A 17,064-nucleotide genomic window follows, 5' to 3' on the forward strand; every position below is an offset into this window, starting at 1 on the left:
TTGTCCTAGATAGCTGATACGGGTCAGCAGCAACCCTGCGAGGTTAATGTACGACACAAAACGCACGGTTGAGGGGAATATCAAACCGCCAAACTCCTGACCGTTTGACCCGATACTACAGGCCGTGTCCTTTGGCATATCCTCGATGCAGGATCTCAGGACGTCTGTAAGGGGAGAAGTGAAAAAGGGAAAGCCGCATTGACCGCTACAGCATGTCACGGTCCCTCTCTGATTCCCTCTATATCCTCCGCAGAAGGCCTTGCTCAAGGGTGTACGGGAGCAAGGGAAATGAATGAGCGGAGGGCGGTTGACATGCAGGAAGAAAAGGAAGACTATTTACCTTGGCGGATGACCATCACAGCCCTGCGCAGCTGGAAGCACAAGCGCGCACTCGCATCATCTAGCAGCGATGATCGGTGTGGTTATCTTTGTCTGAAGTCAGCCAGCCCTGGAGGCTGGGGTGTCGGTTTACTTAATCCCGGAAGGGAAAGCGAGCTTCCCGGGGCGCGCAACCTTGGGAGCTGAGGTGCTCAGCAACCACCTTAAGACGCCCCGCAGCCACGGCGTGACGGCCCGCCTTTCTTGCGAAAGCACCCTCCTTGCATCTTGTTCATGGACACAGCATAGTACTTTACCATTTCCTGCATGGTATGGGGAATCAAGATCCCGTCCCAGCAGGATGACCATAGATGCGCCATCTCGTAAGGTTTTCTTTTGCTTCTCTGCTCTCCAGGCTTTGATGCATCACTGAAGGTGTACGGGCACACTGCGGAGCAGGCGCCAGCCTCCCCCTCATCTCGCACCCCATATAAACTCTCACAGAGTCACCGGACTAGCCCGAGCCGTCGAATAGCATCGGAGATGACCAAGCTCGCTTGAGACGGCGTGTTGAAGAAACCCGGTCACGGTGTCTCAAACAACAGACGGGCATTCTACTGTCTCTTGGCGAGCGTTCAAAGGTCAATCAAACAAACCCGTATGGCTGCCTAGCTGTCTACAATTAGGTATCTAGGAGTTGACCATGTCGTCATGGCCAAGCCAACTGATATCGAGCACCGACCATAGTAAAGTTTAAGCTGGCGACCTTTACAGACCTTCCAAAAGCTTCAAGGCTACCACGTCTTAAGACTGAGATGATATGCTTCAATATTAACCTGTTCGGGAAAGTTCAGGGAGGATCCGTCTCGATCTAGGGTCCGACCCAAAGCCGAGGGTACGGCGATCCGTTGCATGTCTGTCCCGATTTTGTCCAATACGATACTTCGGCTACGTACGTGTACAGACCACAAAAATAATAATACGATCGGACGCGTACTCCATATTATGTCTGAGTTACTTTTCTTTTTTAAGTTGTCTTCCGAGATCGCCGGCAGTCTGAAGCTCTGAACTCCCGAGAGCGATCTGCGTCGCGGCCGCTTCAAGTGAGTGGCGTTGACTTCATTTTATGCCGAAGATTCCTCCATCGTGCTATTTGAACCCAACCTTGGATCACCCCCCGCCCTAGCGTTTCGACATTCAGATCGCCGCTCGCAGACCAACGTATGGACTTACAGTATCTCACTGATAGTCGTCTGGTCTTTCATAGGTTTCCAGCAGGCAACGTTAGGCTAATTAATTTCCCCTCGTCATGTCAACCGACGAATTGGTCACATCTGGTTTCGTAGAAGCGGCCTCGTTCCAGCCGTACGATCAGTTCATTCTGTTTGGCGACTCCATCACTCAGTTCTCCGTCAGCCAAGCAAAAGGATTTGGTTTCAGCCCGGCGATTCAAGATGGTCAGTAATAGCCGCTTGAAATAATGTCTATTCCTGCCGTTTTCTAGTACCTAACTTGACTCCTATTGGTGCAACGATTTCCCTGCACCCGGGCATGTTTTCGAAACTGCCTGAGACATTGGGCACTTTCCTTACTTCGGTGTATTTGCCTCCGTTTTGTACGAACTGCTGACGTCTTCACAGACTATATCAGACGCCTTGACGTTATCAATCGGGGGTTTAGGTAGGTTTCAGAAAAACGCCTCTTAATCCGCATTGCAACTGACAACCCCAAGCGGTTATAATACGGCACATGCCATTAAAGTCTTCCCGAAATTCTTTCCAGCGCCCCAAATAGCGCGAGTTCGGTTCTTGGTTAGTATCCCAATATCCTGCTTTAAAGCTGGTTCGTTTGACTTTGAACAGACGATCTTTTTCGGTGCCAACGACTCGGTCTTGCCAGGGTTCTATCAGCATGTTCCGCTGAACGAGTATAAGGAAAACTTGAAAGCGATCATTAAGCATCCAGTGACGCTGGCTCAGGATCCCAAGATCCTACTGCTCACTCCACCGCCGGTCAACGAGTATCAACTGGCAACTCTGGATGCGCGGAAAGGGTTCCCGAGCCCTAGCAGAACCGCGAACAATACAAAACTATATGCAGATGCGTGCCGTGAAGTTGCTGGCTCGCTTGGCGTCCAGGTGGTAGATATCTGGACCGCATTTATGAAGGCTGCGGGCTGGCAGGAAGGACAGCCGTTGCCTGGTTCTAAGGATATTCCGAATAATGAGGTTTTGGAAGGTCTACTATCAGACGGTTCGTTCGACTTTTCTTTGCAACAGATTCTGAAGCTCTTCTGAGGCTATATCTCGCTAAACTGACATGCGGCGGTAGGCTTGCATTTTACCCCGGAGGGGTACAAGATCATGTACAGTGAGGTCATGAGAGTGATTCGAGCAACATGGCCCGACCAAGCACCAGAAAATCTGCCTATGATCTTCCCACACTGGCAAGAGGCTCCGAAATGATATATACCTAGTTTATATTGTAGACTACTTCATCCACAATTATAGCTTTTGAAGATTTCGCGAAACAGAGACAATTGGGAAAAAAGAGCCAATTGGCAAACGGTAGTCCTCCCGAAAAGCAAATTAACGACACCCTTCAGAATTTCGCAGAGCGCAATATTTCGAGTGAAATGGTTTACGCTGACGTGGTTGTGGAGCTTGCATCGTAGATGAAGTTGCTTTGTAGTGTTAGTACGCGGTCTAGATTCAGATGCGACAAAGATGTCCGAGCTCAAACTCTCCTTGGGACCCCCTCCGCAACCCCAGCTCGCCCGGCGACCAGACGCCTGGAAATCTAACATTCCGCATTGCAGCAAACCCTCGTCACAGAGATACAAGCCAGCGCCCATTTGTGTTTGCCTCCGGCAGCTATAGTCACACACCTGAGAAACAACTCCTCCCACTTGCAGAGCTTAAAACTCGACCAGCTTTTTTAGCCCGCAGCTGTTCACGACCCGGTCGGTTGCCACATCCCGTCCCGCAGTCCTACCTGTACCTCTCGATCCCCTACACACCTCTCATCGCCTTGATATCTCCTCTACGGCTAGAGTCGCGCGATTTCTGAAGTCGTTTTTATTGTGTTAGCTACCGCGGGAGTATTTGCAGCGGCATCTCAGAAGCAACTCCGAAACAGTCCATCGAACGGCGCACCCTTACAAAGGAACCATCCCTTCCGGCTTCTCACTCTCCCGGTTCACGTCACTTCAGCCCCGACGGCCATTTTATGCCATCAGCATCACATAAGACATCGATATATGTTCTGATACGGGCTTGGATATCTGGGTATTAGTGCAGACTGGGTGGACGGCCTTACGGCCGTCTCGCAGAGCAGGCGGGAGGAGGAGAGTGTGAGGACGCACAGAACTACCAGGATATCAAAAAGGAGAGGACATTTTCTAGGAACACCAGAAAACTGTTCTGACGGGAAGACAAACTGTCGCCTAATCTGACAGTCTGCTCCTCAAATTTCTTTCTTCTTTGGAGGGGCAGCTGGAAGTTCTGCATTCCAACAGCATCCCGTGCTACTTATCAGCCAGCCATACGGATTCCCGCTTCTCGCCCCAATTGGCAGTGGTTATGGATGCCCAGTACCCCTTTGCGTCGCGGGAGGATATCTGGCGCGTATTTGAGGAGGTGAAGGATCTTTACGCTACTCAGATTGAACACGGGGAGCGGATTGCGAGGTTGGAACGACGCAGGGACGATGACGCCAGACTGAAGAGTGTCTGGGGCCCTCTATCTCCTTTCCCAAGTACCTTGAGCGGTGCGATACCAACAGGCAAGTGCATGTTCTTCTGTTCTATGTGGTGAACATCTTAGGCTAATATTATAGGGCGTACAGAACCGTCCTTCACCCCCACTGTTGACGCTTTCAAAGGTTTCGACCAAGGGCAGCAACACGGACTCGTCAACACCATGGGACTGGATGGTGAAGAGGAACCAAGGCGGGGAGCCTCACGGGCGAACAGTGTTCGGTTCGATGAGAGCGCCATTCATGGATACTACGGACAGGCCAATCGATCAAGCACCGATCTTCCGCTCAGAACAGGCAGTGGCATGGGCAGCCATCCTTTGACTGAACGTTCTCTCTCCCACAGATCTGACGGGAGACAGAGTTCTTCGGGCCATTCCCACCATTCCGCTCGAACCAACAGCCTGGGTCTCGAAGCTAGCAGGCTGTTAGGCTCCGTCAGCGGGTCTCCTCTTAATGTCACGATGCCTCCCCCTGGGCTTTTCATACTAGGCCCTGTGCCCTGTATCATCCGCTGCTGGTTGACGACTAATTTTTCTAACGACTCCCTATTGTATGCCGCGGTCTGCTCTGGCTCTTATGCGTCATCCATCGGTTATCCGATGGTCGAAAAGCTCGGCCTGGAGGACCGCATCACTCAGGAGGAAGGCGTGCGATGCCTAAAGCTCCCCCTGTATCTTCCCGAGGCTAGTCTACATCAGACCTCCTCTCGTGCAGGCAGTCCGACACCCCAGCTGCCGGCACTAACCATCCGGTTCCTTGTCCGTGATACAGACCCCGACGACAAGTCTATCCAGATCTTCCTTGGAAGCGATGTCCTTCGTTCTCACAATGCAGATATCCTGTTCTCCCAGGACAGGATCATCATGGTAGATGACGAAAGGAATAAGATCTCCATCCCTCTCGTTCGACCTGAAAACGATTCCGCGTTCAAGTTTCTGTCCACTGCCTCGGACATGTCTCGTCCTGTGTATACCACAGGGTGTAATGGGAAGTCCCAGGCTAACGGACACACTGATGTTGGAGTAATCGGGCCTCCTACCGCTCTTCGACCACAGGAAACTCCGTCGACATCAGCGGCGATGGGGCCTTCAGGAGAAGAAGGATATGACGATCATTGCAAGCATGGGTCTGCGCATTCTGGACCTGAAGAGGTGAACCTGCAGCAGACACAGGCTAAGTCGACAACGACGACAACGGTTAGCGAGTCCTCACCAAGTGTCGTTCAGGCGAAACACGAGCCAGCCGGCGTGTGGGGGTCATGGAGACGTGACCCAAAGCCGGATTCCAGCGCTGTCGGGATGTCGAAGTCGACGCGCGGCCGTGCGATGAAGGTCTTGAGACCTTCCAAATCGTCTTCCCGTGCAGTCTCCAGTAGCACAAGCACCTCGCAGCAGCAGCAGCAAAACGCGGCGAGCTCGAGTGCTGAGACCACCACTGCTGCGTCCCTCTCCGTCGACACGACTGTCCAGCGGCAGAGCCAGCCGTCGTCTTCTGCTTCTCCGGAGATTTTCCATCCGACGCCCAGCCGGTCGACGACCAGCGGATACTGGGGCAAACCGCGGTCCGAGAATCCCATTGGGGGAGCTTCTGCGTTTGGATGGCTGAATTCGTCCCAGCCGGCGAAACGCACCGCGACGAACCCGGAGTAAGGCAGGAAGAGAAAGGGAAGAAGATGAGGAAGGGGGCTCTCGTACACTATTTATCTATCTAGATAGATAGCTAGAGCTTGATGTGTATGCCTTTGTCCTCTTTCTTGCTGGTGGTTTGCATGTTGCTTTCGATATGGCGCGTGAAGCTCTCTTATCGGACCATGGTCATCTCTAGTCTAGTATAGGTACCTTGGGGACGGGCCTGGCAGCCTATCTTCCTATCTTATCTAGGTGCCTATCTATCTAGGATAGGTCACCACGGCAGTGCCATCAGCTAGCAAGATAATCTTCCAATCATGCCGCTCGACTCGAACCGAGGGATTATGAACGAAGAGATGTATTTGTTTGTCTCTCTCGTTACCTGAACTAGGTACATTACTCATGTTATGGATGATGCTGTGCTATGCCCCCATGTCTTTTCGTAGGAATTGAAATGAAATGAACTTGAGTGAATAATATGGTATCGTCCCTATCTATGTGCTGATTACCGACGTTTGCAGCGTTGCTCTTTTTCTCTCTCGTCTGTTTGGTGTTGAATCGGTCTTCCCGTTGGTGGTAGGTTTAGTGGTAGCAAGAGGACAAAAGATCCCTACCTAAGGAGCTGACATCGTTGGCCGGTAATTCTGACGTCCCCAGCTCAGCGGAGGAACAAATGATGAGGGGGGTCGAAGTGGCCATGCATACTGGCACTACCAGTACCTTTTATATATATATATATATATATTATTTCCTTAACAATCAATTCGAAATACCTAATGAATTTATTGTAACATGGTAAAAGTCAATTAATTCATTTCAATCCAGATTGTCGCTGGGCCTAGGCTACCCGTTGAAGGTTCATGCGGGACCACGGAAGAAGGCAGATTAAGCAGCGACAACGAACCACCAGACAAGAAGCAGATTGGCTTGGGGGGGGGGGGGGGGGGGATTTGCTCGAGAAGCGATCATGAACTGTTACCTCGTCTCTTCCAGGAAATCCCAAGACCTAACCTCAATTGATCATCAATCGTTGTGGTTAAAGACCCATAACAGTTGCCCTCCCCTCTCGGCCGGCTTCCCCCCTTCCCCGCACGAACGAACGGCCTCTCCCTCTCTCTCTCTCGCTCCCCTCCCCTCCCCCGCCCCGACTCCCCCGACTCCCTCCGCAGCCGCCCAGCGCCTCCAAACAGCTAAACAACTTCCACTTCCAATCCGCTACTCTGTTGCTCCGTGAGGTGTCAACCACAACACGCCATGTCTTTCTCTTTCTCCTTCTCTTCGAGATTCCTATTCCGCTTTCCTAGAACTTCTTTCTCCGTCATCAGCAACTGCTATTCTTTCGGGCAGAGATCCGGCATACATACCATGAACACGATGGCGGCGAATACGAAGGCTAGTCGGATCAGTTAGTTAACCCGACTCGACCCCGCTCCTTCCTCTATATTTTCCTGGATGATTGAGTGGTTGGATTCTAGATTGGAATGGATGGATCTGGGCTAACGCTTTTTTTTAATAATGATAAATAAATAGGGAATCCGGCGCTATTGTATGTGCACCGTATCTGATGAGAGATCGAGATTGAGATCAATTGATTGATTGATCAGATTGGACTGGATCGGAGGAGCTAACTGTGGTATCTGCATATAGTGTCTGTGATGTCCAGGAAAAGTTCCGCCCGGCGATCTATGAGTTTGGGAAGCTGTAAGTTTGTTTCTTCAATCCTTTGAATTCCCGCCCCTGGCCTTGACCTTTCAACAGCAAAGCTTTTTCCTTCCTACTTGCTAACTCAACAATCTCCACAAACAACAGCATCCAAACCACCCAAAAAATGCTCAAAGCCGCCGGCCCGCTCCAGATCCCCGTCTACGTGACGACCCAATCCCGCTCCCGCCTCGGCGACACCGTCTCCGAACTCTCCTCCTACCTCGCGGCGCCCAACGTCCGCGCCGACATCGACAAGACCCTCTTCTCCATGATCACCCCGGAGATCCGCGCCCTGCTCCCCGAGGCCGCGCCCACGAGCAGCAACACCTCCGCCGCCACCACCACGACCGCCAGCACCTCTGCCGGTGCGGCGGCGGCTCCGAGCGAGCCCCTCGACGCCATCCTGGTCGGGATCGAGACGCACATCTGCATCATGCAGACGACGCTGGATCTGTTGGCGCTGGGACACCGGGTGTATGTGCTTGCGGATGGGGTGAGTAGTGTGAACCCCGAGGAAAGGGGGGTAGCGCTGGCGAGGCTGAGGGATGCGGGGGCGATTGTGACGACGAGTGAGAGTATCCTGTTTGAGATACTGGGGGATGCGAAGAATGAGGCGTTCAAGGCGATCAGTGGGTTGGTGAAGGAGACGAAGGAGGAGACGAGAGCGGCGTTGGGGGCTTTTTGTACTAGTAAGAGTTGATTTTTGAGGAGTCTTTCTCGGGTGAGGTTGTTTGACTAAAATATTATAGAAGTATAAACTGGGATAGAAATATTAATGCCATTAGTTCGTTTAGTTTGTTTCTTTGGTTCATTCATTCATTCATCCGCTATTGGCCTTGGTTTCGTTCTAGATGCTGATATTTTCGAGATTCGTCTGATTCAATACCAGCCGATAAAAAGGACGGAAGAGATATCTGGGGTATGAAAAAGAAGACGATGGAAGGACGGTGGAAGAATGACTTAGCTTCCTCATCTCTGGGCACGCTGGCTCTCCAGCTTATTCCTACCATGGGCCGGAACGGAAAGAATCCAATTCTTGTAACTGGGTCTACAGAGTAATGTGCTGGATCTTCGCACGGCCGGAGAACCACATGTCATCACCTCTCAGAGCGGCCTCGCGGATTGCGTAGAGCTCGTCGAGGAAAGCGGGCACGAAGCTTCCCGGGCCCCGGACGTACTCCTTAGATGCGGCGTTCTCAGCAGCGATTTCAAACATAAGCACGGCAGAGAGAGTGGCGAGGAGTTTATCGGTGCGGTTTGCTGTCAGGAAGCAGCCGGAGACGACACCAATAGCGCAGCCGGTCTTCTTTCGTCAGTACAAGAATATCCAAAGGCAAAGACTAGTAATAGAGAGAAAACGAGGAATGAGGGAGAAGCTAAAAACATACACCAGTGACCTGTCCCAGGAATGGGTGGCCGTTTCCAATGGCAATGACACGGTTTCCGTCGCTGAGGTAGTCCACGGCTCCGGTCAACAGGACGACGTTGCCTGCAGCACGAACGTATTAGCTTGTCCGAGACAACCAGAAATAAGGATCGTGAGCTTACGCTCTCTCCGAGCAAGGTCTCGCGCAAGAGTAGCCTTCTCGCGGTTGTTGAGCATGCTCGGGCCGCTGTCGACTCCGCGCTGCCTCCCGGCACTGTTGCCAAAGACTTCTCTAATCTCTCCCTCGTTTCCTTTAATCAGGTCAAAGTATCCTCCGGCCATGAGCTGTTTCACTGCCGCTCGGCGGATCTGTGTAGCTGCTGCGCCGACAGGGTCGTAGATCACAGGGTTTCCGCGCGCATTGTATGCCTGCATTGCTTTGAGATAGTTCGAAACACTCTCACTGTTCAGGGTTCCCATGTTGATCAGGAGAGCTCCACCATTGAGAGCAAGATCGCCGGCTTCGTCGCCGTACGGAGACATAATGGGAGATGCACCACTGGAAAATAGTCAGCGACTATCATTTATTTCGGGGACCAGCTGTAACCCACATCGCAAGAGCAACGTTGGCAGCAAAATTCGCAACTACATAGTTAATCATGCTGTGCACCAACGGATGCTCTGTGGCGACTTTGCGGACAACGTTTGGCACTTCACTCAGCAGTGCAACGGCCTCGTCCTGGCGGGGAGCTGGTGGGATGTTTGCAAATGGAGGAAGGGCACTGATGAGCTTGGTAAACTCTGCAGCCACAGCTTTTGGATCCTCTGCGGCAATTATAGCGCTGACAACCGCAACGCCGTCCAAGCCCTTTCTTGTGGCCTGGGACTGGTATATGACACGCTGGACATTGGAGAGGTTGATTCCGCCAATTGAAACGGTCCCAACCTGACGATCCATGCTGGAAATAGCCTCTAGGATTTTCTTCGTGCCTGCAGTGCCGATTATAGACTTTGTATTCGTCTTGCTGTTCATGGTCAGTCTGATGACGTCGTAGACACTAGAGTCATGGATCTAAACGGCAAGGCAGTTCGCGTCCGGATCTAAAAGTCCAGTCAGGGCAGGGAGTGCCATAATAGGTATGACTTACGTAGGAGTTGCAAACATAGTCCCGATACCGAGATAGTCCGCCCCCTGCTCCACTGCCCGCTTGGCTTCTTCGACAGAAGCGACCGTGATACCGATGATGGCACTGTCCGGAAGAAGCTTCTTGGCTTCCTCAATGTCTGGTGTCCGTCAGTGAAGGAAATCGCTGTGCTAGACACGGTATCATACTCATGTCATCCTGGCCAAGATGGACACCTTCCGCTCCGACGGCAAGAGCAACATCTACCCGGTCATTGATGATCAAGGGAACGCCATGGGCTTGAGTAAGCTTGTGCAGCTTCTTTGCAGTCTCGATTAGAACTCCAGTGTCGCTGTGCTTGTCTCTATACTGAACAACGGTGACGCCTGTGTTCAGATTGTCAGCGGATGACAACCTGTCAAGCTCAAGACGTCATCCAGACCTCCTTTAAGTGCCTCCTGAACGACGTGACAGAGATCCCGGCCCTTCAGAATGGCAGGGGTCGAGTCCGTCACCAGATACAAGGACAGGTTAACGGTCATCTTGATTGGTTTTGTACAGAGAGCTGAGGGAAGAAGAATTCGAGAAGATAAAAGTTCAACTATGAAATGTTAGATAGACTCCTATGAGAGACAAGAAGTAAATAGATCCAAACTGGAGCCGCCAAGGAGAATTATTCACTGGGTACAGGAGGGGTAGGAGTGAAGTATACCGGGGCTAAGAACGCGTGGGGCTGGGTGAGAAACTTAGCGATGGAGACAGAAAGTTGAGAAGCAGAGCATAGAAGAGAATGCAGGATCACAGGAATTGAATATAGGGAAGTTGAATGCAAAAAACCACTGATCTCTGATCTGGTGCTGGCAGAATCTGCATGAGGCCAGTGCCGGTGAAGATAAGGCAGCTAGAAGAGAAATGCGGGGTAGGACAAGGAGACCATGTGGAAGGATGGATAGAGTTCAGCAGCTTACCAGGTCATTTGTGCAGATCAGGGGTATCTGGACAGGTCTAATGCACGCAACAAGAATATGTACAGAGCTATATGCAGTGTTGTATCTGTACGCGGTGTATGGTGGATGGCAAGCTTGGTATCGACGCACGCGCGAACCAGGCGGAGCGTCTCTCCCGCCCGGCGTGCCTGGCTGCAGCGCACGTGCCGGACGCTGCCCGGATCGGCAAGCTAAGCGAGCGCACGCCAACCAAGCCCAAAAACCACCGCCGGCAGGCACGTGAACGCGCCACTTTCCCCTTTCCAGACACTTCGCTGCCTGCTGACTCAGCGCGCTTGGCCACCAACCAGCGCGGCGATCGCCTTCTCGCGGTACCTCAGACATAAACTCTTGCTCAAATTCTTCTCTCCTTCACACAACGGCTGTCTGCCATCCCACATCACTTGCTATCGACTCCATCACCACTGCAGCGCTTCACACGCATCCAGGTCCAGCCCAACAGCTTCTCAGGTACGATTCTCTCCGCTTCGTACCATTCTGCCAGTCTTCACGGCCCTAACGCCTTTTCAGTCACGGAGCGTCCTGGGTCTGAAGAACCATCCGTTGGTTTCTCTCTTCACCTGCCAGAGAAAGCCACAGATCGTCGTCGAGAACCTGTCTATGTATTCGTCCTGCGTCAACGCTTTCGAACACCATCTGCCGCTCAAGCTGCAAACTTTTCGCTATCTGCGGAAACCTTGTAGTATACATTCGAGATCCTGCGGTTGAAACCTGCTGGGCTGCCGTTTCCACTGTGACAAACACCCCAACGATTATCTCTCCTTGCGGCTTTCTCTAGAGACATACGCATGTCTTGTGCCAACAAGATCATCTTGGTCCAGATTCCCTTCCTCTCTTCCAGCAAGCCTTCTTTCCTAGTTTGGTGAAAACCCCTCAACCACCGCAACCATGGCGCAGACTGTCAATATCCGTCGGGACGTCTCCGACCCCTTCTACCGTTACAAGATGGAGAAGATCCAGTCCAAGATCGAAGGCAAGGGCAATGGCATCAAGACCGTCGTCGTCAACCTGAACTCGATTGCCCAGTCTCTCAGCCGGCCTCCAGCGTACGTGATCAAGTACTTCGGTTTTGAGCTGGGTGCACAGGCCAACGCAAAGCCAACCGACGACCGCTGGATTATCAACGGTGCCCATGATGCCCCCAAGCTTCAGGACTACCTCGATGGATTCATCGCCAAGTTTGTGCTGTGCAAGAAGTGCAAGAATCCCGAAACCGATGTGGTGATCAAGGATGGACGCATCCTCCTTGACTGCAAGGCTTGTGGCCAACGTTCTGAGGTTGATCCTCGCTTGAAGCTCAGCACCTTCATCCTGAGGAACCAGCCATCGGCCAAGGGGGGGAAGAAGGACAAATCTGCCAAGAAGAGTCGTCGCGAGCGAAACAAGGAGAAGAGTGATGCCACAGAAAATGGAGACAAGGATGGCAGCCCGGGAGACAGCAACAACTCTGACAACGGGGAGCCTGAAGATCTGGCTATTGAGGCGAACAGTGACGATGAGCTCACTCGTCGCATCAATGCCGAGGCCAAGGATCTCGAGAAGGACGATGTCGCAGATGACAACTGGGCCGTCGATGTCTCCGAAGAAGCCGTGAAGGCTCGTGCCAAAGAACTCCCGTCAGACCTCAAGCGCGCTCTTGTTTTCGACGATGCCGATGAGGATGGCGATGGTGAAGGCGCCAGTGCGTACGACCAGCTTGGAAGCTGGATCATCAGCGCTGCCGAGGAGACTGAGGGCGGTGTCGCTGCGGTTAGCGACGTCGACATCTACAAGAAGGCTAAGGAGCTTGGCATCGAAAACAAGCACAAGACCTTGACCGTCCTGGCCCAGACCATCTTCGACGAGAAGATAGTCAAGCAGATCCCTAGCCGCGCTCCTATGCTCAAGAAGATGATCACCTCCGAGCGCCACGAGAAGGCCTTCCTGGGTGGTACTGAGCGCTTCGTTGGCAAGGACCACCCGGAGCTCATCCCTCAGGTGCCTGCAATCCTCCTTGGGTACTACCAGGAGGACCTGGTCTCTGAGGATGTCCTCAAGGCCTGGGGATCCAAGGCTAGCAAGAAGTACGTCGACATTGCCACCAGTAAGAAGGTCCGCAAGGCCGCTGAGAAGTTCCTTGAGTGGCTGGAAAACGCGGAGAGTGAGGAGGAGAGTGAAGAAGAAGAGTAGATGGATTGGATATGGCACGGTCTGGTCTCTGTTCATTGAGACCAGATTCCTGAGCAGTTTCTTTCCTACTTCTGCTTGCTTCCTTGTGTTTTGTGCCCTCATTCGCAATCTGTCCCTCTCCCTAATCACAGCTCTTGACTCAAGCAACACGTATTTCGGCTTCCTACTCGCTTGTTACTTTCTTCGATTGCTGTGAGTAATAAGATTGGAATAACCTAAATGAAAGTCTCCACTCATTCTTATCACTACTATTATGCTACATAATATTTCGTAGAATGACTTCAACCCGTAGACACACCCCTATTGCCCAAGTAATAACAACGCTGCGCATACCGCGCCCCTACCGGTATAAAAATCTCATTGACTACATAGTAGATCTTTTCTTGATCATCATCTACCATCCCTTTATTACTGTTAAGTCTAGTAATATATTTACGTGAAGATAAGTGCGTCCCTACCAGACTGTCCAACGACCCCTCTGAATCTCACAGATAATAGACATCTTGGTTTCCTGCTTTAGAAAAGGAACAGATTAGTGGGTTGTCTGTCCGCCCATCCGTCTTTCTTTTACTTCCTTCTCTATAAATAGAATTTCTCTCCAAGGGCTGCCAGCTAAGTTTGAAGGATTTGATGAGGGAATATGAACTTTGGTACGCAAGGATCAATAGAAACTTTCGATTCGTTCTAATGCCTAAAACGGAAGATATGAGAAAGGTGAAGAGAGAATCTACTTGACAGCAAAAAGAAGATCATTTTGATATGTGATTCCCCCTTCTTTGATCGCCCTAGAATGCTCCAGAAGCTTTGGCTAATCCTTTGATCTCATACCTACAGATTTCATCTACCCGAGACCCTTTGATCCCTTATATAAAGAAATCGGTATCCTGCGTTGACTGAGATCCTCGAATCCCCCGGGATCCGTGCAGGTGAGACTGGGTGGTGGTCTCATGCTGAAGGGAGTATTCCGGCTGGTCCGAGACCGCGCAATCCTGCAGTTCCATTATACTTTATTCAAGTGGAACTTATTAATATTTAACTATATCCTGCTGTCCTTAACTCTCTTTCTCAAAGTAGAAAGAAGAGGAAGGGAGAATAATGGGTACAAAAGTATGAGAAGCAGTGAAGGAAAAGAATCGTTCTGTAAGGGAGTCACGCCATCATTCACCGGTAATTGCACCTCTTTGACAGCTCAGGAACCTTTAGGAGCTTTTACTGATCCATCCAGCTTTGTATGCAGGTTTTAGCCATACAAAAGACCTTCAAACAAGCTTGATAAAGAAGCAAATATGCTCTGAAGGATCTGATTGACATCCCGGGTTCCGGCATATGGGACCCTGCAGCGGACCTTTTGCAGAGGGAGGTCTCCCATGGTCTGAGACCGCTATATCAACAGAAAGAGGCAGGCCAGAAATGATAATTGCCATACCTTTCGGCACCCCCTCCCCCCTGTCCAAGCCACCTAACTTACCTTGTTGCTTTTGCTATATTGCAATTCAGGCTGGCTTTGTCTACGGTCTGTGACCTATCATAGTGCCCAGGTACCCTCCAGTGGCTTCAAAGTCACGTAGTTATAGAATAGCAATCCACCAAGACAGCAGCAACCTACTGTAGTGACCCGGGGACCTCCTTCACCCCTCCTGCGGATAGTCCCGGCCGCAGCCTGCATAGGCCCATGGTAGCCGTGAAACCTCCAATACCGGCTTTGTATAAGCACGTTCACCCGCACGATTCACACAGGAATTCACCATTTAAAAAGCACTTTAACCTGCTCCTCTACTTCTCTCTTTCCATCTTCGACCCAAATACTGCTCTCAATCTTTTTCTACTTGATCTCTTTCTGTTGGCCTGTTCCCTCGATTTGATTCCCTTGCTACAGCTATTCACCATGGCGGCCACAACTACAACACGCCGCAATCGTGGATTAGAAGTAGAAATTTGCTACGCGTCGCCGTCTGTCACCGCCGTTGGAACTGCTCTCCATTTCAAACCTCCTGTCGCACCAAGCGCCAGCGATGGTAGGAAGCGAAAGACTGGAGGCTCCAGTGACGATTCAGGCGAACCCCTTTCAGACGATCTTATCAATGAAGATCTTCGGACAGGATGCCCGTACCTCTGCGCTATCCCAACCCGAAGTCTACGATTTCCAAAGAACCATCCCTTTGTAGCGCATCTGCACGGCGACGCTTCGAACCTTCTCCGGAACATAGGCACAATCCTACAGTCCTACCAGGTTGATTATCAGTCCGTCGACCTCTGTGGGCGTCAATCTAAATTCGATCCTGAGCCTTACCCCATTCCTACCGTGCTTGTGCTGGCTAGAAAGCACAACCTCGATCAAAAGTGGTTAGAGGCAAGCAGAATGATCCGTCCGTTGCTGCTTGGTGAGGGATTGGGAACGGTCTCGGTGGAAATTGCTGACTTGAGAGCCTTTTGAGCCTCTTCAATACTCACCAGTCCTCTCAACTGACGCCATCTATCCTGTCTGGAACGAAGTTTGTGACCCTATCTTATCCAAGCTCTTAGCAACATCGTATGCGTGGAGTGCTTCCGGGTCGGCAAAAGTGAAGATCCCAACCAAAACCCCCCAACAGTTCTTCTGACAGTCTTGAAGAGCTCAACTCAGAATTGGAGGCCGGTGCGTGAGCAGATTGTCGGCATTCTGAACAGTTTCGGACTCACTACGGTGGGTGTCAGTATTTCCAAAGGGGAAATTGTACGAGGTCGGTGATTCCAGACCGCTGCGCATCAACCTCTTTCAGAAGGGAGCGCAAGCTGGCGTCAGTCTCGGAATTCACAATTCCAATGTGTCCGCATCCACGTTTGGCGGATGGATCGAACTTAGGCATCCTCAATCAGGAAAATGGAGTCAATTTGGCATTACGTGTTTTCATTGTATTGACCCAGGATCTAAAGCCGTTTCCTCGACAGATCTACCACGTAAGTGTTTTTTTTTTCTCTCAGGGAGGTATACTTACAGAGAGTCCTTGCAGAACTTCAGGAACGGTATCAGAATGGAATCTCACCAAACAACGGAAACGCCGCGCGGATGCTACAACTAGACCAGCCAAGCCTCAAGGTCCTTGAGTCCGAGCTGCGAAATACAAACCGTGAGATAGAGAGTATTTCCACGGACAAAAGCTTCGTTGCTACCAAGGCAGCTCTCAAAGCCGGTGAATACGTTGATCGTTACGAAAAGCAGGCGTACAAACAAGATAAGAGGACTCTTGAGAACTATTTGTCTCAAAAGTCTCATATCCAAAGTTTCCGATCAGCAGGAGACTCCTATCTCGGGCACGTCTTTGCAGCCTCTGGCTATAAGGACGAGAAAATTACCACAGTCAGGAGCCAGGAACCTACTATCTTGGACTGGGCCTTAATTGCCGTTTCCTTGTATTCTTTGGTTGTGATGCTAACGCTTGGACAGATTGGAGCCTATGGAACCCCACCTCCATACTTCTCTTTTCCACCCGACATGAAACTACACAACTGGCGCATTAGAGATCTAGAGAACGTCGGGGCAGTCTACAAAGCTGGTCGTTCGACGGTTTACACTAAGGGAACGTACTCTGGTCTAGAATCTGCTCATGTGGCGACGGTAATCAAGGATGGCAAGGAGGTCATAAAAGTGACCAAAGAACATTGCATTACAGGAGACAATGGGAAGTACTTCTCCCTGCCAGAGATTCCGGTTCTCTTGTGTTCAACAGAAGAGGTGGAGTACTCGGTTTGTTGTTTGCCGGGAGCGACAACGCCCAATTTCATATTTCACGCACGTCACCGACTTGTTTGCCGATATCAAGAAGGTGACCTGCGCGACTGACGTGAGGATCGTCGAGACTTCCCGATGGTTTGTATCGATCTCTTTTTTAACAGGCTGGACTACATACGCGGCCAGACCCTGAAGGTGGATGAGGGAAGCCCCCAGATCTCTTATGTGGCTCCGAGCATACAAGAAATTTCTTTCCTGTCTGAAGTGCTAAATTGGCTTT

The 17,064-nt window shown here is 51.2% G+C and overlaps 7 protein-coding genes across 7 annotated transcripts; 6 read left to right on the plus strand and 1 right to left on the minus strand.

Annotated features, from left to right (window-relative positions):
- Positions 1-1,627: 1,627 nt before the first annotated feature.
- VTN00DRAFT_2658 (uncharacterized protein) lies at positions 1,628-2,783 on the plus strand (the record flags this gene model as incomplete). The annotated part of the gene is made up of 5 exons (XM_069428894.1): positions 1,628-1,775; positions 1,959-1,998; positions 2,051-2,129; positions 2,181-2,571; positions 2,650-2,783. The coding sequence occupies 5 exons, from the start codon at positions 1,628-1,630 to the stop codon at positions 2,781-2,783; spliced, it is 792 nt and encodes a 263-aa protein (XP_069283704.1).
- A 1,116-nt stretch (positions 2,784-3,899) lies between these two features.
- On the plus strand, positions 3,900-5,726 carry VTN00DRAFT_2659 (uncharacterized protein; the record flags this gene model as incomplete). The annotated part of the gene is made up of 2 exons (XM_069428895.1): positions 3,900-4,101; positions 4,165-5,726. 2 exons carry the CDS (start codon positions 3,900-3,902, stop codon positions 5,724-5,726), a joined length of 1,764 nt encoding a protein of 587 aa, XP_069283705.1.
- Positions 5,727-7,070: 1,344 nt separating this feature from the next.
- On the plus strand, positions 7,071-8,109 carry VTN00DRAFT_2660 (uncharacterized protein; the record flags this gene model as incomplete). The annotated part of the gene is made up of 4 exons (XM_069428897.1): positions 7,071-7,110; positions 7,236-7,251; positions 7,353-7,406; positions 7,515-8,109. The coding sequence occupies 4 exons, from the start codon at positions 7,071-7,073 to the stop codon at positions 8,107-8,109; spliced, it is 705 nt and encodes a 234-aa protein (XP_069283706.1).
- A 348-nt stretch (positions 8,110-8,457) lies between these two features.
- Positions 8,458-10,441, minus strand: VTN00DRAFT_2661 (uncharacterized protein; the record flags this gene model as incomplete). The annotated part of the gene is made up of 7 exons (XM_069428898.1): positions 8,458-8,712; positions 8,798-8,898; positions 8,958-9,334; positions 9,387-9,800; positions 9,924-10,059; positions 10,109-10,285; positions 10,342-10,441. 7 exons carry the CDS (start codon positions 10,439-10,441, stop codon positions 8,458-8,460), a joined length of 1,560 nt encoding a protein of 519 aa, XP_069283707.1.
- A 524-nt stretch (positions 10,442-10,965) lies between these two features.
- Positions 10,966-11,589, plus strand: VTN00DRAFT_2662 (uncharacterized protein; the record flags this gene model as incomplete). Its single annotated transcript, XM_069428899.1, has 3 exons — positions 10,966-11,217; positions 11,317-11,356; positions 11,417-11,589. The coding sequence occupies 3 exons, from the start codon at positions 10,966-10,968 to the stop codon at positions 11,587-11,589; spliced, it is 465 nt and encodes a 154-aa protein (XP_069283708.1).
- Positions 11,590-11,794: 205 nt separating this feature from the next.
- On the plus strand, positions 11,795-13,075 carry VTN00DRAFT_2663 (uncharacterized protein; the record flags this gene model as incomplete). Its single annotated transcript, XM_069428900.1, has 1 exon — positions 11,795-13,075. The coding sequence occupies one exon, from the start codon at positions 11,795-11,797 to the stop codon at positions 13,073-13,075; it is 1,281 nt and encodes a 426-aa protein (XP_069283709.1).
- Positions 13,076-14,960: 1,885 nt separating this feature from the next.
- On the plus strand, positions 14,961-16,895 carry VTN00DRAFT_2664 (uncharacterized protein; the record flags this gene model as incomplete). Its single annotated transcript, XM_069428901.1, has 6 exons — positions 14,961-15,456; positions 15,530-15,605; positions 15,667-15,710; positions 15,770-16,012; positions 16,066-16,412; positions 16,500-16,895. The coding sequence occupies 6 exons, from the start codon at positions 14,961-14,963 to the stop codon at positions 16,893-16,895; spliced, it is 1,602 nt and encodes a 533-aa protein (XP_069283710.1).
- Between the last annotated feature and the right edge of the window lie 169 nt (positions 16,896-17,064).

This window comes from Thermoascus crustaceus, assembly GCF_041956765.1.
Source record: "Thermoascus crustaceus strain CBS 181.67 unplaced genomic scaffold VTN00scaffold_10, whole genome shotgun sequence".
Classification (NCBI taxonomy): domain Eukaryota; kingdom Fungi; phylum Ascomycota; class Eurotiomycetes; order Eurotiales; family Thermoascaceae; genus Thermoascus; species Thermoascus crustaceus.